At 40.1% G+C, this 27,581-nt stretch overlaps 1 protein-coding gene across 14 annotated transcripts in view; it reads right to left on the reverse strand.

Moving 5' to 3' along the window:
* Positions 1–27,581, reverse strand: part of MYO5A (myosin VA) — a 4,204,798-nt gene that overhangs the window by 435,080 nt on the left and 3,742,137 nt on the right. For all 14 annotated transcript variants that reach the window (XM_044078829.1, XM_044078834.1, XM_044078828.1 and 11 more), the window contains one exon: positions 21,182–21,328. In XM_044078829.1, coding sequence (XP_043934764.1) covers positions 21,182–21,328 — 147 coding nt within the window. The remainder of the gene's footprint in view (positions 1–21,181; positions 21,329–27,581) is intronic.

Raw genomic sequence — 27,581 nt, forward strand, 5'->3', positions numbered from 1 at the left:
GTCAGTGCCCTTGTAAAAGGCTCCAGATGAAGCGGCTACTCATACCTAGTAGAATCAGCCTTTGCTGGAGAGGGTAAGGAACTTCCATACTGAGTGCAGCAAAAGGAAATGGATTTAGAAATCCGCATAGCAATAGTCTGCTTTAAAATTGGGTATCCTAACTTGTACTTCTGGAAAGAAACAAAATTAGTCTGACTTGTGAATATCCTCATTTTTTTCATGTAGAATCTGAGCTGTCTCTAAGTCCAGAGAATATAGAATCCTTTTCCCCCTTATTTTGTGGATTAGGGAAGTAGGAAGGCTTATGGCCTGATTGAAGGACAGTTAATTTACCACTTTTGGCATGAAGAAGGGACTGGCCCTCAAACACACACTTTCATTATAAAACATAAGGAAGGAAGGGATTGTCATAAGGGTCTATAGCTTGGAGACTCATCTAGCCAAGGTGGCAGCCAACCAAAGAATAGTTTTCAAAGTACAACAATTTATAGAAGCAGATGCTTCTGGTATGAAAGAAGGGAGAGTGAGTTTTTTTTCAGCACAAAACTGCTGCAGTACTCAAGTAGGGATAGCTTTCCTTGGTGGTATTAGGAGAATTATATCTTTCAAGAACTGCTTTACCTCTGGTCTGGCCAGAAGTGAAGAATCCAGTGGTAGGCATACAGATGTGGCTGAATGTGTGCCTTAATGTATGAGCATGCCAGGTCAGAGTGCAGCACCTCATACAAGTAAGAGAAGACTACTGGGGTATTAACTGTTAGTGGGTCCTGATTTATGTCCTGCACCACATAATAAATCTTTGTTCATTTAGCTATATAAGATTTTCTAATAGATTTTTTTTTGCCTCCAAGAGAACCTTAAGTATGTCCTTATAAAACTGTTATCTAAAAGGGATAAGAATCCTGTCACTGATAATGTCAGGCTGAGGGATGACAGGCTGGGATGATGTAGTGAGCCCTTCTGCTGCGTGAACAAGTCCACTGTGGAAGGAAGCCTTTGGTTTGACTCTTGGCAAGCTGGAAGAGAAGGAGAAACCAGTGCTGCTTTGGCCACTAGGGAGTCGCCAGCAATATCGGTATATTCCTTCTGGCTCTTTAATAAGACCTTGGGAAGAAACCACTGTATCTTTCTCATATGCAGTCTAGGAAAGGGAACCAAGGGAATGGCTGCTGCCATGAATCCTAGGGCTCTTAACATCTCCCTTGCAGCACAGGACTGAAAAGAAAGAGGAGAAAGGAAGTAACAGTTAGGTTTTCCAGTTTATCAGGAGAAACAAAGAACTGCATGAGTTTAGTGTCAAGTCTGCACCCCAGGAAAACTAGGTCTTGGTTTGGTTTCATTACTGACTTTCTCAGGCTGATTGTGAAACCCATGACTTGAAGTAGGGTCATGTTGACTATGAGATGAATAAAGAGTATCTCCTGTGAAGGGGCTGTATCAACATATCATCCAAATAAGGGAATATCTGGATTCCCAGAGTCCTGCTGTAACCTATGACCAGAGTGAGGCACTTTGTGAAGACTCTGGGAGATGCAGAGAATCAAAAAGGCACAGAAATGAAAGTTTAAAGAATTGGAAGAAAACCGTAGAGATTTCCCATAAACAAGGTGAATAGGAATGTGGAGGTAGGCATCTTTTAGATCTAGAAACACCAGGAAAGCTTGAGGAAGGATGAATGGGAACAGATTTTGCAGGGACAATATCTTAAAAGATGGAACTATGGAACCAAGAGTAAAGTGTTGAGTGTGGAGAGATTCAGAATTGGTCTCCAGTCATCCTTATTTTCTTGGGACAAGGAATAGTCTGGAATAGAACTCTTTTCTTGTACATTGGGGAGGCAGTGGCTCTATAGTTTCTTGGTGTAGTAGTCAGGCAAACTCGTCCGGGTAAGGAGGCATCCCAGATATAGAATCCCATCTAGTTTGTTTTGGAATCTTTTCCTAGACATTTTTTTTTTGCCTTATGAGAAGGCCTTGATTCCGTGTGTGTGTGAAGGAAGCAAGCTTTGCAGGGTAATTCCTATGGTATCTTGGCACAGAAGAAACAGAGATCTGTCAACAGTCCTTTATAATTTTATCTTTTTCTACCGTTGTTTGAAAAGGCTGACAGCATCTGACCCAAACAAAGGGTCCAGAGTCTCAAACACCTATGCTATATAGATAGGCTAAAATCAACCAAGTACCGAAAGGGCTGAGGATCTATAAACTACCGATGGGTATTGAAGTAGGTACCGAGATTCACCAGGATTTAGTGGCTCTATTTGATCGCACAGGTATGGATATGATGCATTTAATTTTGCGTAATAACATTACCAAACTTGCTAATTTAAAAGAACAAATTGCTGCCCTAAATAACAGTATTACAAAAGACTTACTGTTTGAGTCAAAGTAGTTATGGTTTGAAAAAATTTTCAAGGACATGTATATTTTTGTTAAGATGGGGCTAGAAACAAAACATAACAAAATGATGAGGGACAGCACAGACTATGCTGAAAATAAAGCGTAAGCTCATTTTAGTGTTAACAAGAATGGTAACACCAGTAATGTTAACACCGGATAGGGTTTTAACAAGTTTAGATCGTATGCTGATGTTGTCAACACAGATGGCTTGGTTGCTGGGGAGAGTGGTGTAGATGATGACAGCAATGAGCATTTTATATTGAACAACAGCCCCTAAGATGTTCCGACAGGATACAGGAATGTTATCAGGGTCAACAGCAGCCAGGTCATTATCGGGGAGGGAGAAAGGACAGAGGAACTATCACATGAACCAGATGGGACAGGCAAACAACAGACAGTATTAAATTCACCTATTTGCTTCTTTGGACTTGATACAGAGAGGCAGTTTGCAGCTGGTGATGATGCCCAAGCACCGGATCAGGATAACGGTTATTTTAATCACACTGGTATGACACCAGTAGACACAAGCTATTTTTTACTTTCTAAAGGTGTAAATGAATTTGTTTTTGATAGTGGAACTGATGACATATTGCAAGAGAATGGTATTTTAGCATTAAGCAACGATAATGAAGTAACTGATGACAATAAGAGTGTTAAAAGGAAAGGAGCTTGTAAAATTGTTAAAGATGGGAGCACATGTAGTTATAATTTTACCCCTCTTGTTTTATCAAATGACTATTGTGCATTATTTAAAAAGTGTTTTTCCTTTGTCCCTTCTTTTAGACATGACATTGGGAAGGTTTTAATTAACCTCAAACTTTACACTAGACTTTTGAATTTGAAAATATTTTTCTCCAACAATCCCTCTCCTTGGGATGGAACCAGTTTTAAATTAAAAAGAGCTAGTTGTTTCATTCCGCCCGATAACCCTACTGTGCACATTTTTGAACAGTTGTGCGAGTCACAAATATGAAGACAACTGATGACTAGGGTTACTTTTAACGACAACTTGACTATTAATGAAAGATTTTGTTTAAAGGAATTGACAACCACTAATTTGTATCGGGTCATGAAACCCGATAAAGGCGGTGGGGTGGTGATAATGACCAATTCTGACTATTCATCTAGGATGATGGAATTACTTAATGATAGTGACACGTATGAGAGGGTTTCTAGCTATGAAGTTAACAGGGCCTATACTAAAATTGACTGGCAGCTGCATGAATGGTTAATGGATGGAGTGCTCGGTAAGGATGAATACAACTATTTGATGGTCGAATTACCAACCATTCCATCCATATTTGGGATCCTGAAGATCCATAAGAGTATGAATGACCCCCCCCTTTCGACCTATTGTGTCGGCGAGAGGATCCAAAACTGAAGCTATGGCAGCCTTTGTTGACTTTACTTGTAAAGAGGTTTTAAAAAACCTGCCTCACATATTTAAGGATTCCTGGCACTGTCTAGACGTCATTAGAGAAACAGATTTCAATGATGAATTTGTCATGGTCACAGTGAATGTGGTGAACCTTTTCTCCATTATACCGCACGAAAAAGGATTGGCAATGTTTGACAGTTGTCTTTTGAGGTACAGCAATTTACACACTGTAAAACGTAAATTGATGATGGATTTAATGGAGATGCTCCTCCTTAATAATATCATCATATTTGATGGAGAATATTTTAAACAGAGTACTGGCGTGGTTATGGGAGCCAGATGTGCACCCATATACGCCAACTTGGTGCTGGCAGAATGGGAAAAGCAGTGGATCTTCACCTCAAGATACTTGTCCAAAATAGCGCTGTATTTGCGCTTTTTGGATGATATCTTGATTTTTTGGAAGGGGACAACTGATGAAGTTCTCGAATTCGTTGATTATATAGGTGCAACCGCATCATTCCTAAAATTCACTAGTAAAATACAAGAAAAATGTGAATATTTAGACATCTTATTGTACAAAGACAACGGTATCTTGAAATCTAACATCTATCAGAAAAAGACATATTCAAATTCTTTTTTACACTTTGACAGTTGTCACCCTTACTTTCAAAAGAGAAATGTAATGAAAAGACAAATGGTGAGACTATCTAGGCTTGTCAGTGATGACGACTGTTTTTTAACCGAATTGTCAACATTGATAAATATGTTTATTGAAAGAGGATATCCCCAACACACCTTATTCAATATAAGTAATGAGGTGAACATTAAAAGAAATACTGTTTTCAAGCCCATTCTAAAAGGTGGTTTCTTAAATGATGTAACAAATACCACTGTGAAAAGAGGTATAGACGATGGTTATGTGGAGGGTGAAACTAAAAGATAAGCATTGTTACTCCCTTTTAATGATGAGGCGGTAAAATTAAAAATTATTATACAGGAAACTTGGAATAGTGTGTTTAACAGAGGGTTTTTAACTATTTTAGGCAGTGGTCCAGTGTTTACTCATAGTAGGGGTATGAACTTAAAGGAATTAATGGAAATTGACGTGGACAAGAATTTATATAAAATGTCTAGGATGAGTAAATGTGACTTATGTACTACGTGTAAATACATCAATGATGGACCTTATGTTGCAGTACACAATTATAAGAGAACTATTCGATGCCCTGGTTTTGGCAACTGCAACACTAAGATGGTTGTCTACATTGCTACTTGCCTCAACTGTACCACATTTTATGTAGGAAAAATTATAAGGAAATTAAGGACACATATTTTGGAGCATATCAGGGACATTAGGAAAAAAAAAGTCACTAGTCCCCTTTTTATACACAGTCAAAACTGTAATGACTTTAAAAGATTTTTATTTTTTATTATTGACAGAGTCCCCTACAATGTGAAGGGTGGCGATGATAAAAATCTTTTATAAGTTAAGGAGTGTTTGTGGCAATTAAGACTTAATGCTTCCAACACTCCTGGTATAAAACGAACATATTTCCATATCCAGTATATTAAAATATAAATCACATTTGGTTTAAATGTCATCAGGCTTCTTTTATTTCCTTTTATTGTTATTTGTTGGTCATCAAGTTCCCTTTTTATACAGTTTATTAATATTTTAACTATATAAAATGTTCCAAAAAGGTCGACAAGCAGGAATCCTTTACCAATATTTATTAGTCACCAACAACAAATGAACGCTGTTAAAACAATCCTTGCGTTTTCGTCCTGTGAGGGACTTCATCAGATAATACATTCATATCAAATCCAGCTTTTATACTTATATAATTTGAATTCTTATGTATTTATATCAAAATAATTTATTAAGACAAAGTTTTAAATTTAATGAAAATGAACAAGTTCAATTACATCTAAATTAATTGGAAGGAATGATTGGTTAGGGCATTAATTATATAAGTATAAAAGCTGGATTTGATATGAATGTATTATCTGATGAAGTCCCTCACAGGACGAAAACGCAAGGATTGTTTTAACAGCGTTCATTTGTTGTTGGTGACTAATAAATATTGGTAAAGGATTCCTGCTTGTCGACCTTTTTGGAACATTTTATTTGGTTGGATAAAAAAGAGGTGCCGTATTTATCAATATTTTAACTATGTCAATTATTCAGAGGGTGTACTATTTTTTATTTATTTTCATATGTAGTTGTTTTTTGGCTTTATAGGCTGTTTTTAACAACATTTAGCAACTAATGTAAATAATTAATATAATTACTTAATTGATTAACTTTTATTGGCCACAAGGGGGTGTTTTTAACAATTGTATTCTTATAAAGCCATGGGATTGTAGAATGTTTATTCCACTCTGATGATGCCCAGGATAGTGAGTGGGTGAAAGCGCTTAGTGGATTTTATATTTTTGCCTTACCCAATAAACATTTAACTTTTTGGTGCTGGTCAGTTTTACTTTGTTTTACTAGTTCTTTTTGTTCATTTAATTCCTATGGTATCTTGGCACAGAAGAAACAGAGATCGGTCGACCGTCCTTTATAATTTTATCTTTTTCTACCGTTGTTTGAAAAGGCTGACAGCATCTGACCCAAACAAAGGATCCAGAGTCTCAAACACCTATCCTATACAGATAGGCTAAAATCCATGTCCCTCTACTCAGTCTCATACAGACTGCTCATAGGTGACCTGTGTCTGGCATACAGGGCTCTCTCTCTCTGACTCAGACTTGGAGTTGCTGCATATCCATCAGTCAAAGCTCCACTAACGTAACCCACACGCAAGGTCTCAACCTGGTCTGTGACATTAATAGAACTTGTTGGTGGGATAGATTTGTGGCCCAACATCTCCCCCATCTGTGGAACAGACTTCCTCTCCATGTCAAGCAGAGTACCTCACTAGCCCTCTTTAAGAGGAACCTGGACGACTGGATGGGAAAGAGAAAATAAACCCCTGGGATCCCACCTGTGTCCCTGCTGGACAGGGAAAACAGGTGCTGACTTTGTGGGAACATGGGTGAAATTCTTGGGTAGGCTTATAAGGCCCTCCAGGGAGGGAGGTTGGCATAATGGTTAAGGTGTTTGCCTTACAAACACAAGGTGCAGGGTTTGATTCTCACATGGGGTAATTAGCTAGGCTTAAAATGGCCCACAAGGGCAGTTAGCCTAGTATTAATCTATCTATGAACCAATAGCCTAGTATCATTGTATGAATCCATAAGCCTAAAGGAGAGGCTAGGTGTGTTTCCTTAATATCTTTTGGAAGGGGTTGAGGACATAACCATGCATACCTCCCAATCAAAGAACCTGAGCAAAAGACCTGAAAGAAACTTTTTCTGCATCACAGATGCATTAAATGCTGTGCCTAGCTATTTCAGAAACCTAAGCTACGATATTTAAAGCTTTTGGTTTACTGGTGGATTCCCCAGGGGAAGACAACATTATATTTAAATTGGCCAGAATAAACAGTAAGTAGTTAGTCATCTGAGTCTGATAAATCAGATCCCTAAAGACTAAACTGAAGGACATATAAACCTTTCTCTCTAATCTGTCCATTTCCCTGCTATCTTTATCAGAAGAAAGAGCACTGGCAGCAGGCAGTAACTTAGAGGACTTGTATATGGACATGGAAAACACAGAAGGGTCTGTCACAGGGTTTTTGTACAGAAATTTCAGGTTTTCAGGTACCTTGTAAAACCTGTCAGGCATTTTAGGTGCAAGTGGCTGGTAGTCTGGTGCAGTGGAAGTGTATGCAAGGGCATTCCAGAAAGCTACAAGAATAGGCGGTATAGATGTATGACACTATCTCTGATGATCTTCAGAAATCTGTTTAGATTCCCACTTGAAATGTTTCATCACATTAACAATAGTTGCTCCAAATGAAGGGTCTTCCACAAGTTAGTCAGGAGAAACACAATCTTCATCATCAGAGGCCACCTGAGCTAGCGAATGGATTTGGGATGAATATGCTAAAGAGTGCTCATCTGAGTCAGATCCATCATCATCATCTTCAGAGGAAGTGTCTAAGTGTTTGTTTCGTGTAGTGGTGGGAGGAACAGTATTAGGAATAGTTGGCACTGTAAAAGAAGGTGGCCTAAGTGCCAATATTGTATTAAATAGGCCCTTTGAAAAATATATCCACTCTGTTTCTTTAGATGTCTGGAGGGAAGAAACATTTTTATTTTTTTTTCTTTCTTTCTTTTTTCTATGTGCAATGCTCACTCTGACTAAACCTGACAAACCTCAATGAGTGACCCAAGAATTTATGTCTTTAGGTACTTGGGAAACTAATAAATGTGGTTCTCCCTTCATTCTCCCTTCATACCATTCTACGTAGCTTCAGTCATATCAGACAAGTGAACTGCAGATTCCATACCAGCTCTGGCAGGGTCATGGAAGAGCGAGTATGAGCAGATGCCAGGTGTACTGCAGGTTCTGAGACCTCTGTGGATACACATGAGTCCAACTAGGCAGTCATGACATCAGACCTAGGCCTCTTGAAGTTTTTCTTTTGAATAGGCAGGATGTTAGGGGTTGAAAGGTCTTTAATATTTGCCTGTGTGAGGTACTTAAGACACTGAGTTCCTAGATAGGAAGGAAGAGACAAAAATCTTTGTGTCTTTGGAACAAAAGACTGACAGATCACATAATTTTATGGTCATGCACTGCACCTAAACAGAAAAGACACTAGAAGTGGAGATCCTTGTAGGGAATCTGATGACTGCAATGACACTTCCCCTCCGACATCTAATAGAGAAAGCACAGTAACATAATTGAGGCAAAATAACCAGTGTAGGCCAGTGGTACCAATGACCATGCATAGAACAGATTGATGGGAGCAGGGCCTGCGTTCAGACTGGTAACAAGACAGTCTGACGATTTATGCTCATACATCTGCTTATGTACCCATTATGCCCAGAGGCTGAGGTCATATGTCAAATGTAAGGTTCTTAGGAAGGTTTTGGCTTTGGTGCCCTGGCCAGATGTCCAGGTTATTTCATCAGATAACCCAACAGTTTGGCGATCTAAGGAAGCACATGTTACAGATGCACATTCCAATATATTACAAAGACAATACCCAGCATTTAAAGTATCTAGGCCAGAATTTGTTTTGAATGCACTAAGTATATGCACAGTATGTTTTAACACTAAAAGGCATTTTGGGAAATACAAACAATACCTCAGCACTGAGTCATGAACTAACTGAAATAAACAGGCAAAGTACAATCAGACTTTGAGTATTTTCTGTCAGTACTGTATACGTATGTAGGTCTGTCAGTGCTGAAACGAGCCCAAGATAATCAAGCCAGTTCAGCCATCATATTGGGATGTATGCTGTTTCCCAACTACCTCAACACTGACTGAGATTCAAAAACTGAACCCTGGCCTAGACAGCTACCAGAGGAGGAGGATAAATATGACTGATTAACAGCCATCATTCTGAAGATACCAATGATTTGTAAAGTTACAAACTAAATCGATCTGGTAAAATGAGATGCAGCAATCTGTCAAGAGTTAGAACTAACACAATGGAATGCCATTAAAGAATGCCTGTCCATGTCAAGTTACATTACTGCTGTACAGGTTTAGGTGCAAATAATTCATCAGTCTGCACTGTGGATGAGGTTTGCTAGCCACTTTCTCCTTTCTATGTCAGTAAAAGTGAAGTGACATCACTAGAAGACAGTGAACAAGGTTGGTGGGAGTAGAAGGCTCCCTATTCTCCACACAGACAGAAGCATGACAGCAATAACAATTAATAAACTGATTAATCCTGTCTGGTACACTATCCCCACCAAATTCCTATCAGAAACACCTTTCCATTACTTACCATTTTACTAAAGGCTTCTGCTGTCACCTTGCAATGATCATCACGCTACAAGCAGAATGAATATTAGTTACCCTTATGTCTGAATGACCAATGGTACACTTACAAGCATCATTACTATTTCCCCCTCCTTATACCTCTGCTCCAACATTATATTCCAACACCTCCTTTTCAGTGTATGCCGTCTTGTCAGCACTGCAGTGTACCACTACTGGTTTCCCAAACACTGCTTCAGGTTGACATCTACCATCATGATCTGTACATATAAAACATTTCCAAGACCTCCTTCCTTTTCACAGATATGGCACTAAGCCATAACAGACATTTCAGCACATGATTGTTTGTGGCTTCCACACCAATAAACAGTGTTGGCCCCGACTATGCTATAGGACCATTTTATTTATTTATTTATCATTTGTTGACCGGGAAAGTCCGACTAGGTTCCACAGAGCCTGTTTTCAGCTGAGGCCCGGGGAGAAACGCTCCAGATGCATGTCTTTGGAATGTGGGAGGAAACCGGAGTACCTGGAGGAAACCCACGTGAACACAGGGAGAACATGCAAACTCCACACAGAAGGCACCCCAGCCGAGAATCGAACCGGAGAACCTCTTGCTGTGAGGCGACAATGTTAACCACTGCACCACTGCGCCGCCCTCACATCTCACAAACGCCATAATTAGAAATTGAGGTGTTGATTTGGTCCCATGTGCCATTTTTACTGATTTCTTAAGAAACTTCATTCATTTGAAGCCTTGTTAGTGCAGTAGGCAGTGTTGTGCTAGTTACCTATAAAAGTAATAAGTTACTATTACTAGTTACTTTTCAGTGAAAGTAATGTATTACTATTACTTACTTTTCTAAAAAAGTAATATATTACTATTACTAGTTATTAACTAAAGTAACACATTACTTTTACATAAGTATAGTTTATCAATTATAATATTGAGATTTAAGCGGTGGTGCAGGGGTAGCATTGTCACCTCACAGCAAGAGGTTCTCCCGTTCGATTCTCAGCTGGAGTGCCTTCTGTGTGGAGTCTGCATGTCCTCCCTGCGGTCGAGTGGTGTTCGAAAGACATGTGTGAATGGGTGTGCCTTTGTTGATGGTTGGGCGCCAGGCTGGCACCTTGGCACCATAAAAATCTACTGTCAGTCATTAGCGGACTGGAGTTCCGCAGTGGTGACCCCTAACCGGGGTACACAAGTAAGCACATGCATATAAGTGTATTATTAAAGTTGTATACACAATGTTACAATGATGATGAATAGCATTTAACATAGGTTCATAGGTAGGTACTAGGCTATCTGCCCGAGGGCATTTATAAGCCTAGCCAGAGTGTGTCAGCTTTCACTGATAATTAACTGAGCCTCTGTCAAGAAGAGCCAATGAAGTGATCCCAGGGGTGTATTTTCTGTTACCCATCCACTTGTCAGGGTTACTCTTGAAGAGTGTTACTGAGGGGCTCTTCCTAATGTAGTTAGGAATTTTGTTCCAAAGCATGGGGGAGTCTTTGTGACAGGAATCTATCCCTCCAGCATGTTCTATTTATAGTTGTGGTGAGGTTTAGCTCACTAGAGCGAGTGGCTCACAGTGACTTGAATTTCTTTAGGTGGAGCATGCCCATCAATTCTGAGTTGGACATGGCTTTGTAAGTCAGGTAGAGATCACCTCTGAGTAAGCGATATGCCACTGAGTACAGCTGGAGTTTTTCCAGTCGGGCTGCATAGGACATATGTTTGAGGCTAGTAATCCTCTTGGTGAGATACTTTTGTGGTCTTTCCAGCTGTTGGAAGTGTCTTGTGAGGTACATCCCAAATGGGGCATTGTACTCTATGATGGGTCTGATGAGTGACGAGTAGGGGGCACTATAACCTCTTTATTTCTAGATGCAAACCCTTTAAAAATTAGATGGGCTATATAGTAGGATTTCCTAACTACTTTGGCAATATGATTGCCAAAGGAGAGATTACTATCTACCTGGGTCCCCAGATCTCTTATTACCTCTTCTGTATTAAGGGGGCTGCCACCTATGTGGTAATTCATGGGTGTTTTGTTTTTCCCAAACGGGATGACTATGCATTTTTTGGCATTTCGCTTCTTGAGACCATGACTTTGACACCAAGTGTCCGTCTCAGTAAGGCCCTTCTGGAGAATGTCCATGTCAGCCGGAGAGTCAATTATGGCTCCCAGTTTGCAGTCATCGGCAAACTTGGTTAGCTATAGTCATCCTGTGTCTGCCTGTACTTCTGAGAAGTATATGCTGAACAGTAGGGGTCCTAGGACTGAGCCTTGTGGGATACCACTTGTGACTGGTTTAGAGTCGGACCTGGAGCCCGCTATTCTTACCATGCGAGTTCTGTCTGTAAGCCAGTTGGCAACCCATCTCGTGACATAGGGGTTTATGTTCAGGTTGGTGAGTTTTTCTATAATTCCCAAGTGGTGAATGGTGTCAAAAGCCTTGGTGAGGTCAAGGTAGGCTGTGTGAACCACCTTCCCCTCACCTATGGCCTTGGTGACTGTCTCGAAGAAGTCAACCAGGTTTAGTAGGCATGATCTGCCTTAACAAAGCGGAACTGGGTTGGGTCAAGTGTTTGGAGGTTCCCAATGTCTTTGTTAATGAGTTCCATGATGATGCGCTCCATAGCCTTGCAGACCAGGCTAGCCAGGCTTATGGGGTGATAGTTACCTGCGTCAGTTGTGGCCCCTCCTTTGTTGAGCGGAATAACCGTTGCTGTGCGCCATTCTATGGGCACGTAGCCTGTGGAGAGGCTGAGGTTGAACAGTGTGTTTAGGTGGGGGGTTAGTTTGTTCTGTAGTTCGTGCAAGACACAGCCTGGGACACCATCTGGCCCCACTGACACTGTGCTTTTGGCTTTTGAAAGGGCTGTTTTCACCTGTGCGTCTGTGATTTCCGGGACACTACACTTTTCCGGTATTGCTGTGGGCCCTTTTGGGAGTGAGGGGGGTGAAGTTTGCACTGAATCTATCTGCCAGGATGTTGGCAATATCGGTAGGTTCAGTATATTTTGTGCTATTTTGCACTAGCTCAGAGCATATCTGTGAGTTGCCACTTAGATTCTTGACATAGCTAAAAAAGGCTTTGTGGTTATCTTTCGAATCCTTAGCTATTTTTCTTTTGAAGTTAGCCTTATCTGATTTTATGAGGGATCTTAGTTTCTTACTGATACTGATCAGGGATGTCTTTCCTTCTTGGGATTTGCTTTTTTTCTGAACAAGTTTCCTCCTTCTATTGTATAGCCTGTTTTTGGCAGGGGTCCACCAGACTGGTTTCCTTCTCTTAGGGATGGCACGATCCATGCATCCTTGTAGGTGCTCATAGAGTGCATTTGTAAAGGGTCCTGCATCTTGGACACGGTTATCCTTTAGCGTGGGGGCTATGAAACTTACCACCTCTGTCTTGGGTAAGGTGAGGTTTGCTATAGAAAAGTTTTTCACTGTGGTTTCCTTGGTTGGGGGTGGTGGCATGGTGTGGACATCCAGAGTGATTAGTTTATGGTCTGATCTAACCAGTGACGGGTTGACCTCCAGTGCAGAACACCTGTCGCCCATGTTGGTGATGACCAGGTCCAATATGTTTTCACCTCTGGTAGGGGAGTTGAAAAACTCCTAACAGTTGAAAAATTCCAGCAGACTAGTCTTTATAACTGGGCAACACAGTGGTGCAGCGGTTAGCTTTATCACCTCACGGTAAGAGGTTCTCTGGTTTGATTCTCAGCTGGGGTGCCTTCTGTGCAGAGTCTATATATCTTCCCTGTGTTTGCGTGGGTTTCCTCTGGGTACTCTTGTTTCCTCCTATAATTCCTAAGACCTGCTGCAGGTGGAATGGATATTCTATATTGGTCCTAGGTGTGAGCGTGTCTGTGCATGTGCCTGCTGAGGAAGGTTAGGCGCTGGGCTGGAAACTTGATACTGTAAAATTCTACTGCCACTTGTTCTGTGGACTGATGATCTGCTATGGTGACCCCTAACTGAAGCATGGACTAATGATCTGCTGTGATGACCCTTAACGGGAGCAGCCAAAAGGAGAAGATGACTTGTCTTTATAGTTAGGGAGTCACAAATAATAATTAACCAAACCATACACAGCCAGCAGCACAAGACCTATAAAAACCTATCACATTTTGTCTATTTTCAGCAACTAAAAATCAAAACCTGAAAAGAATTTTAAATAGAACATAACAAAAAATTGTCAAGACAAAACTTGATTGATCATAGATCTACCTGAAGAGTCTTACTTGGTGCAGTGGGTTGGAGCTTTGGGTGTTAAACCAATGAGTGGTGAGTTTGATTCTGACTGACGGCAGTATGGAGAACCAATGCCATTTATTATACGGCAAGGTAAGGATAGGATCACTAGCAGGCTAGAATTGTCCTAGTGTTAGGGGGTGCTTTAGTGGGTAAGAGTCCCACAGTACCAGGGCAGGGCCAGAGTCAGGTCATCAATAGCTTTCACCTCCTTGCAGTGCTAAAAATGAAGTAAATTATGCTCCAGACCAATTCTAATGATCTATTATGAGTCATACCTCTCAACTGGAGACATCACAAATCTGGATGAAGACCCATGAAAAGTAGGTACAACTGGCCAAAAATTTGGCCACTAATCAACATAAAATTTGCATGTATAATAATGCAACTCTGCCCGTTCCAGTGGAATTGTGGGATACCAACATTCAAATAATTGTGAAAATGTTCCCCAATTTAATATTAACTCTGAAAATATACATTCACACAGAAACACCAATTAAAGGCCCTTTACAGAATTAACCAAAAAAATCTTAGGGGAAGTAGTAGGCAATACGCATGTAAAATACTTTGCATTCTACTGTTTTCCCTACCACACTTCTAGCATATACATACTGATGTCACATTAGCTGCACCCTTACAGAAATTCATTAAAATAACATACATCAGTAACTGTAACATATATAAAAGAACTATACACTCTATTAATCTTAATATAAAACTAAAGTCTGCCATAACAATCATTGGTTTAACAAGCCACTGATGTTGTCAATATGTGGTATCAGGTCAGTTTGATCAATGGATAAAATAAATATGATTTGAAAACCTTCTGCTCTTTTAGTTATGTAAACACTAATGTGCATTAGTAGGTTTTGTAAACAAATCTGGTAGCTGCTGACGCTGGGCACTGACTCATACCTCTAACTGAATTGACAATCCTACAAATTTGTCTGTGAGTATATATAACATGACGTGTGTGTGTGTGTGTGTGTGTGTGTGTGTATGTGTATGTGTGTGTGTCCTCTTATGGACTGGCACTGTACCCATGATTTGTTTGTCTACCTTACACCCACTGCTTGCTATGAGGGGCTTCTGCTCCCTAAACACTGAATTGGATAAATTAAATATCAGAGAATGAGTGAATGTTGTTTTTCTTTTGGCTTTTCCCGGTTAGGAGTCACCACAGCAGAACTCCTGTCCGCTAATGACTGGCAGTAGATTTTTATGGTGCCGAGGCGCCAGCTCGACGCCCAACCTTCAACGAAGGCACACCAATTCACGCATGTCTTTCGAATGCTACTCGACCGCAGGGAGGACATGCAGACTCCACACAGAAGGCGCTCCAGCCAAGAATCGAACAGGAGAACCTCTTGCTGCGAGACGACAATGCCTGAATAAAACAGTAAATTAATGTTTCTGGAATGTATAAAATAGCTCAATTACAAAGCAGTAGTGTTGCACTCATTATATACGTAGAAGCTGTAGCAGTATTGTTCTTTAAGAGAACAGCAATGGGTGCTTAAAACATCACATTAAAAATATTGTAAAAAGTTTCAAAATGGAATGTGATGCACTGCTAAATGTCTTGCTTTATTAAGAAGCACAATAATACCACATATATGTAGTGAAACAGCTGTGATCAACACTGAAACATGTGATGGCAAGCATTTGGTTGATAAGATATGTAAATGTGATCAACACTGAAACATGCAATGGCAAACATTTGGTTGATAAGATATGTATACCAGCATCAAGAGTGTGTTTGTTGTTGTGTCTTTCGGTTTTTCCCGGCTAGTGGTCGCCACAGCGGAACTCCGGTCCGCTAATGATTGGCAGTAGATTTTTACGTGCCGAGTTGCCAGCCCTGACGCACAACCTTCAACGAAGGTACACCCATTCATGCATGTCTCCACACAGAAGACGCTCTAGCTGAGAATCGAACAAGACATCTTACTGTCAGGCGACAACGCTACCGCAGCACCACAACTAGAGATTGTGGTATCGTGGGGAATTAAATTTATTCTGTCGTACGGTTATCTCAGACTTAATATAATTAAATAGCATGGGTGTGGAGGAGGCCCTTGCTGTTTGCAGCATTCTTCTTTGATAACTGTATCACTTAGTTTTAATGCAACTTCAAAACAATACAAAATAACAGCTTTTTAAATTTAAAACATAATACATTGTTACTTTCTAAATTCTGCAGTACTATACCTCTCAACCTCTTAGTGCAAGAAATCTGGTCAAAGACTAACATAATGGGAGGACAAAGGCCCAAAAATAGGGACAGAATTTAAAATATTGCTCTCATAAACTTAGAAACTGACAGAATAACAGGATTTGTGTTAGTATGCGTATTATGAACGATATGAAGTCTGAAACTCTTATACATGTTGTTATTTAGTAACTTCAGTCCTCCGTGATGTACCAGAAAAACCACAAATTTTATGAGAAAGAGACCAAAACTATGAAGCTGAATTTGGACAGTTGAGAGGTATGTTTACACACACACACACACACACACACACACACACACACACACACACACACACACACACACACACACACACACACACGCATGCACCACCATTCTCTCTTCTTTTTCACACACACATCTACCTTTTCTCTGCTCTCACACAGCCACACACTCATACAAGCACCTACTTTCTGACACAGTAACACACACACACTTTATCTGTCATGTGGCCAGTTTAAATTATATAAACACTCGCATGTTCTCTCTCTCTCATACAGAAAAATGAACCACCAGTTTAACTAACACACATACTCGCTACACTCGTACACTCATACACTCACTCACACTTACCTCAGCATGGCTAGTTTAAATTCTGCAGTGAGGACTGAGTTTTCATCCATAGCACGCATTAGTAGTCGAACTAGAGTTGAAGTTGCTGCCTTTCAACCCTAAAGCAGAAGTTTAATGCTGGATTTTGTGGCGGTCACTTTTACTTTTTATTAATATTGTGACTTAAGATACCTAGTATTTACAAACTTCAGTTGTGACACGTATGCTTGTAGAGGACAGTTAAAATATTTTCCCATTTGACTCATGGACTTACTTGACTTGGAGAGAATGCGTTGCTCTGTTAGTTTGTAAAACCTGTATGAGCTGCACTTATGTTATTTTAACACAGCACCATGCTTGTGCAGAATTCTATGGTTATTGCAGTAAGTAGAGGTCTAATTATTATCATTATTAGTTGACTGCAGTCTATTATTCTTTCTCGAAAATGTTTTAATTCTTGATATCCTTCAGAAAATGCACACTAACGCAAAACGTGTCCTTCTAAAACCATTATAAGTTTATAAGAGCCCTGTTGAAAATTTGTTCCTAATTTCAGACCATTGTCCCCCTCAACACATTATGTTTGGCTAATGGCTATGTTTAAAATTTTTGGTGCTTAGATGCTGAATTCTGCAGCTTCTGGCACTTAAAACTGCATTTCTTTACATGGCAATAACATATGAAACACAAACTCACTAACATGACATCCACCTTACAAACAGCAGGATAATATGTGATTGTACCTACCAATTATTCCTGATTTTGCCTTCATTTTTTGCCCCACCTCTGGCAAATGCTTGATTTTCTGTTAAATTGTTGAAGATTTCAACAGCTCAGTATATCTTATTTTTCAAAATGCATACTGATACAAAATTTGTAAGTGAATTAGAATAACAGATGCCTGAATCCTTATACCCCTCCTCTGGCATTATCTACATGTGGGTCAAGAAATCAATGACATCGGCAATTGTTCCTGTAGTCAGTAAGGAGTAGTAAATGTTCCTCCTTAAAGGAGAAGACGCCGTCATCCTGGAGTGTTTTTTTTTTAATTGAAGCCTCTTAAAATTGGGATGGTTCCGGTGCCCTTGTCTGCACTCCGAAATCGGGATTTAATGGGGTCAATCAGGAATTTCTGTCACCCTATTATTTTGTGCCCAAAACCGGGAAATGATGAGGAATTTGGTACAGCCGAGAGGTATGTTATGAATGCTACCTGCTATGAGTTGTGCCAGCATTATGTTGTAATTTTTTATACAAACTGCCTCTTCAAAGTCTCTACTACCTAGTAACATCTGATTACAATCCGTACTATCCAGGACCCCCAGAAGTTTCCTATTGCTCTTTAGGGGGTGATATCGCCCACACTGAGAGCCACTGGTTTAAGCAAAAGTAACTCAAAAGTAACTGACATTTAAGTTAATAGTTACTAAAAAACATAATATATTACTATTACTTTATTATTATTTTGAAAAATTAACTAGTTATATTACTAGTTACTAGAAATTGTAATATATTACACCCATCAGTGACAGTAGATAGTGCATCAGTCTCATAGTCTGAAAGTCATGATTTTGATCCGCACACGAGGCATTTTCAACTTTAGGTAGGAGGTTGGCATAATAGTTAAGGTGCTAACCTTACAGACACATGGTGCAAAGTTTGATTCTCATATGAGGTAACTGGCTAGGCTTAAAATGGCCTGAAATGGCAGTTACCTTAGTACTAATCTATGAAACTATGAACTAGATAATTCAGTTTCTAAATCTGTGGCTGATTCACTCATTAAATGAAGGTATCACCTAGAATAATAATAAAGAACTCTTCTTTTCTCTTCCAGGCTTGTGTAACTCACTGTTCCACGAGGCTAATTTATCCTGTCTTTGCACTTTTCCATTTCTTAGTAATCTGATTTGAAATATCAATGGGGCTGAAAGCATTCCTGTATGCTAAACACAACAATCCCATTCATTTATTGTTTGAACCACTCCCAATGAAATCAAGCTCATGCTTACCAGGGACTCTAGGGTCACCACTGCAACTTAAAACTGCCCAAAAATCTAAGATGGCTTAGAGGATTAAGGAGCCGTTTCCTGTGGTCCAGTGGTGCAAGCTTCGATACTCTCAGCCTTCATTACCTAACTGTGTGACTCTGAGGAAGTCACTTAACCAGACACTGCTCCTGGGGAGAATCTGAAAAAGGTCCATGGAGATCAGTGTTCAACCCCAGAAAAAAATACAAATACAATAAAATAAAATAAATACCATGATTCATGGTGCTTCAGCTGCGCTCTGTGCCATTCAGCATGGGGCATTTCCTTTCCAAAGTACTTGCTTTTACAAAGCCTACATATCTAAACACATACGCTTTTGACTCATCTCTCTGCTTAATATTCAACCACCACTTGGGAAGATGTTGTCACGTTCCACCAAAAGATCTCTGCATGCTTAAGTTCAAAAAACAAAATATCCCACTAAGCTTACCCATTAGGAGTACAGAGCTTCCTGTAGTGACTTGTGTCATCCCCCCCCAAAAAGACTTGTGTCACCCCCCCCCCCAAAAAAAAACCTTCAGTCACTGCACAGTAAAACAGAAAAGTCTACCTTCTGGCCCTCAGCAGGGAACAGAGACACTTGATTCTCATGAAGGCATATTTGTTACTTATTAAAGTATTGCAGATTTTGTTGTACACTCTGTGCTTCTTAGGATTAATCTATTAACCACAAGGGCCAGGTGTTTTGTCAGATCAAAACACCACAAGCCTTATAACAAACTATTAACTGCATGCTCAGTTCACTACCCCACCCCGGTCTGATCCTCAAACACGTGGACTTTTACATATACTTGAGTCAATGGCAGGGGGACAAGAAACGCATCAAAAAAGGACAGCAATGCAAAATAAAATGCTAAAAAGCTGCAGCACACCTATCTACTGATGAGCAGTAAATTTATTTCAGGTAAGCAAAACATCCAAAATTCATATCAGGGAGATGCAAATATTTTGGTTTTGGGAATATTATCCACCTGAAATATAATCTCACTACAACCAATCAAGATGGCCTAAAAAGTATGTCAAAACTTACCATGTGACCAATTTATTTAGGCTTTTGATGCAATAATATTTTTAACATGAAACATGTAGTGTTAAATCAATTTCTATTAATTCCTAATTATAATAATATTCTTTAAAATTATGTTGTCTTATTAAATCTATACATCATACTTAAAAGTACATCACAATTACCACATTTAAAACCATCCACCTTAAAAATGCATGCTATACTAAAATAATATATATGGTTTACAATGAGATTTGCAAACTGCAGTCAATCAAGAGTGACAATGTTGACTTGCAGTTTTCAAAGAGGCAGTTGTGCAAACCCAAATACATCAACTACACTATATCGAATGGATAGTGTAGTTCGAGTATTTGAGTTCGGAAATTTGAGTGGAGATCATGGTTCAGCGAGGAACAGGGAATTAACCCATTTCCTCACTGTAGTGCGATCTCAGAGTTGGTATATATAATTTGCAGGGGGGTGTGGGTGGGCAGCCCCCCACATGGAGGGTGCAGGGGGGCTACCCCCCTGAAAAACAGTACAATTAACGTACCGTTGACTGTACAGTGTAACGGTACATTAATGTGCATAGCATGGGTGACTGACATCCTCTCCTGCTATATCGAACTACGGATGTTGATGTATTCATTTTCGCCTTGGTGGATGTTTCAACATTTCGAATTCAGCATTTCAGGTCGACATTCTGAACAGTCAACCAAAGCAAATTCGAAATGTCAATAGTAAACCTATATATATATATTTTTTTTTTTGAAAGGTTGTTTCTCCATCCCATCTGACTGGGCCCTGAATTCACTAATCCATCTATACCAGTAAAAATGAAGAATGCACTGGAATGCTTAATGTTGTTTTTATACAGTTTGTTTCCTTTTTTACATCAGATCCAACTTAAGTGCGCTGCAATATGTAGCTTAAATGTTCTTTGTGTTTCACCCACACAGAATTCAGAACATGTACACCCTGATACAATATATCATCCCTCCACTTGCACAGGTAATCAATCAGCTGATGAATAGCAAAAGTAGACACTGTGGTAAAAAAAAGAAAACATCTTTAATTACATATTCACAAAATGACCAATTTTCACAAGTAGAACAACCAACCTTGACCCTTTCATTGTGAGAAAACTTCCAACAATTTGACTAAAACATTCCAAATATGCACGCTTCTCTACAGCACATCTTAAAGCAAAAGCTGTCATTCTACATACAGAGCCAGAATTTCCTGTGAAAGACTTCAGGCAAACATGCACCACTGATAAATACCGGTCAGCTCTCTCCAGACTGTTTGTGGAATGTAGAACTGAATAACTGACAATACTTTGTGCAGCTGCACACACACACACGCACACACACAGTAAACATGTTAAGAGCATTAGTTTTAACCAAATTATTAAACACTTGCCCAAAATTAGGTTCTTCACAAGTTTTGGCTCATCCTCCTTCTTGTATTCCAGCATTCCTTGGAAATCCTTTTCCTTCCGTGGAATATTGACTGGACGAATAGGTTCATCTATGATCTGCCCTGGAGAAATGTTTTCCATCTGGCCCACTGTAGGGAAAAAATAAACACTTTATAAGCTGATCAGTTATAGTATTCTGTACCACTCAGTGACTACAATGCAAAATGTCCAAGAATGAGACTATGCTGATAACCTAGAACCACTACAATGTAAAAAAAAATCTCAGTGTTTAAGTTTCACTTTATTTTGTCCACTTTGGCATACATGTTCTACTGTGATTAACCATGAACAGGATGTCCAAGCCAGAGACCTGCAGAAGCTGCAGCAGGTGGCAATCCATTCCTTTCCCAACTGGAGACAAAGTGCTGGCTGCCAATGGTTTGTCTGTTAGAAGATGAAGTTAATGGAAAGTTGCCAAAACTCAGCTTGTGCACCAGCTCTGCTATCATACATCAAAAGATGCACATTTTCTAGTTCTCCCCCTCTCTCTCTTTTGCATAAACTGTAGGGGATGGGAATGTCAATTACAGGACTATCCCATTACCATTTTGAGTGATGATCATAGACTTGTTCTGTGAATTATGACCATCTAAACAAGGTCAATCAGGGAACACAGGTATAACATGGCTAGGCTTGTAAAGGCCCTAGGGCCATTAGCCTATTAAACACCTATGAACCTATGAGTGTAGTTTAAAAATGTAGTTTGCTTAGTAATACAGTATATGTCTTAACAGCAAAGAGGGAGGTGATAGCCCAGCAGACAACACACACACTGTACACAAGAGTAATAACAAAGTACAACAATACCCCCCACCTACCCCCACAAACCACTGCAGTTCAGATCAGTCTCACAAATGAAATGGCATTATCAGAAATGTATACCAACTACCGGACAAGGATTATTGAATAATATGTTTTAAAATAGTACAGCATTCTTTGCTGAAACTAGCCTAATCCTTATGGCCACAGTAATACATGCAACAGGCTTTAAATTTTTGTATTTGTTAACCAGGATAGACGACTGATCCAAGAAGGACCTTTTCATCCACAGTCCAACAGCCCAGGGTTGCAAGATGGAACAGGCAGACAAAAGTAATAAATTAATGCAACAAAAAATGTCACTAGTTACGCAAGTCAAAGCACTACGAAATTAGCAGATAAAGTGAAATGAATAGCATTGTTTAAACAATAAGATATTTACAGTGAGAGATTCACATTTCTTGTTTTCTTTCTGCCCCTCCCCCCACACTGTCCTGTTCGTCCCCCTCTAGTCAAGAGCCTTACAGTCTGTTTTCTTAGGCCAATTTTGAACACAAAAAGTTGTGCCCTCTTGTATGCTGGGGCCAGAGGGGTTCTATTTTAGTCATTTTGCTACCTACACTTGGTTGATATTTTGGGGCTTTGATGTGCAATGAAGGCTTCTGAACAGGATTATCACTTACTTCTGCTTGTGATCTAAGCGTGCAGAGGTCCTCCTCCCATCACCACCCCAGCTTTGAAGCTAATGCCACTACTGGCTCTCTGGTCTCCACTGTGGAACTCAAATGGAGGATGCATTCCTAGGCCTACTTTCCCCCATCCCACCCAAGAAAAAGTGAATGGGGTCAGTCTCTTCATTCTACTCCTACCTTTACTTGGCTCCTCCAGCGCTAGAACTGCTAATCAATTTGAGTCATCTGGGTGACAGCTCCACATTTGCACTACCAAGATAACCAACCTTTGTATTCAAACGGTAAAATAATTACAAAGCTGACACACAAACACAGAGATATAACATACTTTATAATAAAAACAAATTGCTATTAATTACACACAAAGCATGAGAGTTAGTAGGGGTGGGGAGGAAAGATGGAAGAAGGAGCTTAGGATGGAGCAGGCTGGGAGAAGCAGGAGGAAAGTACAGTTGTGTAAGAGCTTACCATAACAGTAGATGTTCTACTGATCCCTGCTGAAGATGGGTTTTACTCACTGACGTCTGGCCGGGGTACTAAAGCTTTCCAAGCAATGATCTCAGCTCGCACACATCAGGATATAAAAACAGACATATGTACGAGATCCTCAGACTATCTCCAAGTGAGCACTGGCTTGAAGAAGACCAAGGAAGAGAAATGTCAGCTAGGAGGGGCTTAGGTTGAACAGGTAAGCAAGTTCTCACTCTGAAAATAAGATCCTGTGGTGTAGAACGTGCTTGTGTTTGTAGGAATAGTGAAGTGTTAATGCCAATGAGAGGTGAAGGTGTAAAGAAAGGCAGATAAGTGGAAGGAAAGGAGCACTGCAACAGCGATCGGTAGGATATCTACTGTTATTGAAAGTTCTTACACAACTGACTGATTCACTCTTGCAGTATTCTTAATAGATGGGTGATTCCCAAAGCTGTACAGAAAAAGGATGGTAGGTTATAAGAAACCAAAAAGGGAAGAGTCCAACAGCCCAGGCAAAATGATTCTGGCAAACACTGTTGTGTTTTGTGAAGGTGTGAACAGAAGATCAGGTGGCTGCTTCTAAAATGGATCTGGTGTCAACACCTTTATAGAAGGCATCTGAGGAAGCTACTGCTTGAATGGAGTGAGTTTTTGGGCAGTAGGAATATTCTTTCCATGGTGAGAATAGCAAAAGAAAATGGCTTTTAATATCCAAGAGGCAATTGATTGTTTGGAAACTGGTTGGCCTAATATGGATTCCATGAAGGAAACAAACAGTAGATTTGCTTTTCTAATGTCCTTAGTTTTATCCAGGTAAAACCTCAGCTGTCTGTGAATTTCCAAAGATTGCAGTGTTCTTCCCCCCCCCTATTCTGGGGATTAGGGAAGAAGGTAAGCAGGTTGATAGCTTGGTTGAACCTAAGTTCACTGACCACTTCGGGCATGAAGGATGGATTGTCCCTGAGGCTTAACCCTATCTTTGTGGACGAAGAAGAAGGAAGGAATGGTCATGACAGCCTGTAGTTCTGAGACTATGTGGGCCTCAGGTCAATGCCAACAACAGCACTGTTTTCAAATTGCAGAATTTTTAGGGTAGCTGAGGCAGTTGGCTTAAAGGGAGGCAAAGTTAGCTTTTCCAAAACAAAGTTAAGGTCCAAGGAAGGAGCAATAAGCTTCTGCATGGGTTTAATGTATAAAGCTCCCTGTACAAAAAGTTTAAACTCTGTCCTGGAAATATGAAGGGGTTCCCAAGGTAGAAAAGCATTAATTACCAATACATTAATCTTATTGGAAGAGTAGGACAACCCTGAGCATAAAAGATAAAACAAGTATTGTAGGACTGTGGGGGAGTCTATTAAAAGAGTAGGTGTTGTGTTTAAAGCACCAGATAGAAATTCTTTTCTACTTTGATGTGCAAGACATTCTGGTGATAGGTTTTCTGGCTTCTTTTGAATCTGAATCACCTCTTCAGAAAAACTGTGTCTGGTAAGGATTAAGATCTTATCATCCAAAGGGTCAGGATGAGAGAACTGAGATTGGGGTAAAGGAGCCCTTTCTGTTGAGTGATTAGGCCTAGTTTTGAAGGAATTCTCCAGAATTTCCCTTTTATAGATGAAGCAGGAGAGGAAATTAGTTTTGCCTTGGCCAGAATGGTGCCAGAAGTAGAAGTTTTGGATATTCCTTCTGGGTCTTGCCGAGGAACCTTAGTGGCAGAGGAAGAGGTAGATATGTGTCAAGAAATTTCCCCATCCATGTGAAAGACAAGGCATCTGTCATCCACGCTGGAGTTGATGGGGTCCTTGTGCAGAACAAGGGAAGTAGGTACTTTTTGGGAGAGACAAAGAGATCCCCCTGAGGGGTTCCCCATTACAGAGTGATGGTCTTGAACATCTCAGTGTTCAATAACCATTCATGGGGATATTCCAAGTCCATAATTAGGGAAGCTGACAACACATTCTGTTGCGATGGAATGTATGTGGCTGAGAGAACCCGATTCATTTGGAAGGCTAGATGCCAAACCTCCAGTGCTAGTCTGCACAAAGGGTGAGATCTTGTGCCTCCTTGTTTATGTACCACATCACCATAGTGTTGTCAGTGTGTACTAGAAGAGTGTCTGGTTTTCAAAGGTATGTGAAGTTCTGTAGGGCTTGATGAAGTGCCCTCATTTCTTTCAAGTTGATGTGTTCCTTTACTACATGGGCTGTCCACTCCCCCCGAACTCTGTTTTTCCATGTCCAAGCCCCCCAAACACATCTGTAAACAGGACTTGGCTGTGTGGAGCTGGAATGAATGGAAGACATGGACGGAGTGTAATCTGGTTGCTACACCAAAGAGATCCTTCTTGATACATGGAAGAAGGGGAATGTTGACATCAAAAGGTGATGGTGCTGAGACCACACTGATTTCAGGTAACACTGTATTTTCCTCGTGTAGGCATGCATGGAAGATGTGTCTAGATGGCATCCCAGGAAAGTCAGTTGCAGGGATGCAGTGAGTTAGGATTTTATTTTAGTTGATTGTGAACCCCAGTGGGGTCAAAAGTTGTACTGTATAATGAAGGTGCTTGAGAAGAAAGTACCTGAATACAGCCTGGAGTAGATGGCTGTCCAGGTATAGGAAAATATGAATCCCCTGTGTGTGACAGAAAGCCACTACTGGGGCCAGACACTTTGTAAACACCCTTACAGCCATGGACAGACCAAAGGGCAAAGCAGTAAGCTGAAAAAAAATGATGAACCTGAGATATTTTCTGCATACAGGGTGATTAGAAATATGAAGGTAAGCGTTTTTTTAAATCTAAGGACACCACGAAAACTTGAGGGAGCAGAAAAGGTAGAAGAGTTTGTAGAGAACAGTTTGAAAGAAGGTACTCTCAGGAAAGTTTTTAACCTGGAGAGATCCAAGATGGGTCTCCAATAACTCTCCTTTCTGTGAACCTGGAAGAGTTTGGAATAAAATCCCTTTCCTGCATAGGGAGTGCAAACTACTACTATGCTTTCCTGAGACAGTTAGTTTGAATGATGGGTTGTATGAGATGTATCTGGTCAGGAGGGGGTAGAGAGATGCCCCCCCCCCCCGGAGTTGGACTTTTCTCTCAGAACATGGAGTAACCCACTTTGATAATGATTAGTACCCACTTGTCTGAGGTTGCAGTTTCCCAGACAGGAAAGGAGAGGGACAGTCTTTTTGAGAGTGGAGTGGCAGGGTGGGGGATGGAGGGGAAAACAGTCAAAGTGGCCTGTTACTAAACTGATGCCTCCCAGAAGGAGTACTTTCATGAGTTCTCTTTGGAGCTTTTCTTTGTCTATGAAGAGTTCTAGGATCTCTCTTAGCGAAAGAGGTGGATTCAGCTGGGTAATATCTGTGGTACCTGGGAACAGTGGACATTAGGATTTGGTGGAAATCTTTCATTTTTGCCCTGTTCCTGTAAAACCTTAAACAGACTAGCAGCTTGAGGGCCAAAAAGGAGACTGTTATGCAAGGGACAGTCTAAAATCTTAAGACTCTACATGTTCAGGGATAGGATGGGTTCCTTAACCAGGCATACATTATACTTACTGATCCAATGGCAGCCGCCCTGGATGAGACATCTGTGATGATGCGAGGTATTTCCATCTGTGTCAGGGAGAATAGGGCACTGCATGTGCAACATATGTCAGCATAGTTAGCTGGTGTTTTGTAAATAATTTTATGTCGTTTGACTATCATTCGGACTTGTACAGATACTTGAGTTAAAATGCATCAACAGTGTTGTTATAACTGATTAAATGTATATTTTTAAACAAAGAATTCTGGAAGAGAAGACTAGAAGTTTTGAAATTGTTCTATAATTTTCAAATACTGCAACAGAATTTAGCAAAGCTCTGAGTGTGTATTGTACCAGAGGCAGGTAATCAAATCTGATGTCATTCTATAACCAGCAATAAGGGGATGGCACTCTCACAGCAGTTTGTTTTTTTTTTCTTTTCTTTCTAAACTGATATAAAGATCTATGACAGTTACCACAGTTCAGTTAATTCAGTCAGTTTAGAAGCTCATCACCTTGCCATGTGGAGGTAAGCATCTGATCTTGACTTGCTGTATTAATTAAGTTAGCTAGGGAACATTTGTTTTTTTAGACAGTCAGGAAATACAGTGACATTAGTTAAGAAGTGTTTTTCTGCTTGAATCTGTCCAACTGTGTTATTTTTATTTCTCCTGTGATTGAAACTCTGGTGTTTACTGTACTTAAATGTTTAGTACTCTCACGTCTTCTATTTTATTATTTATTATTAAACATTTTCATACCTTTCATTGTGACTGGTGTTTTACAGAATACATTTAACATCTTGAGAATACTTGTGCTTATTTTCCTGATGCCATCGCCACTCTGAAAAGCCTTGCTGCTTTGGTTACACACTGACATTTATTAGTATTAATT

Source organism: Protopterus annectens, chromosome 7.part1, assembly GCF_019279795.1.
Source record: "Protopterus annectens isolate FY-2018-M chromosome 7.part1, PAN1.0, whole genome shotgun sequence".
Taxonomy (NCBI): Eukaryota; Metazoa; Chordata; order Ceratodontiformes; family Protopteridae; genus Protopterus; species Protopterus annectens.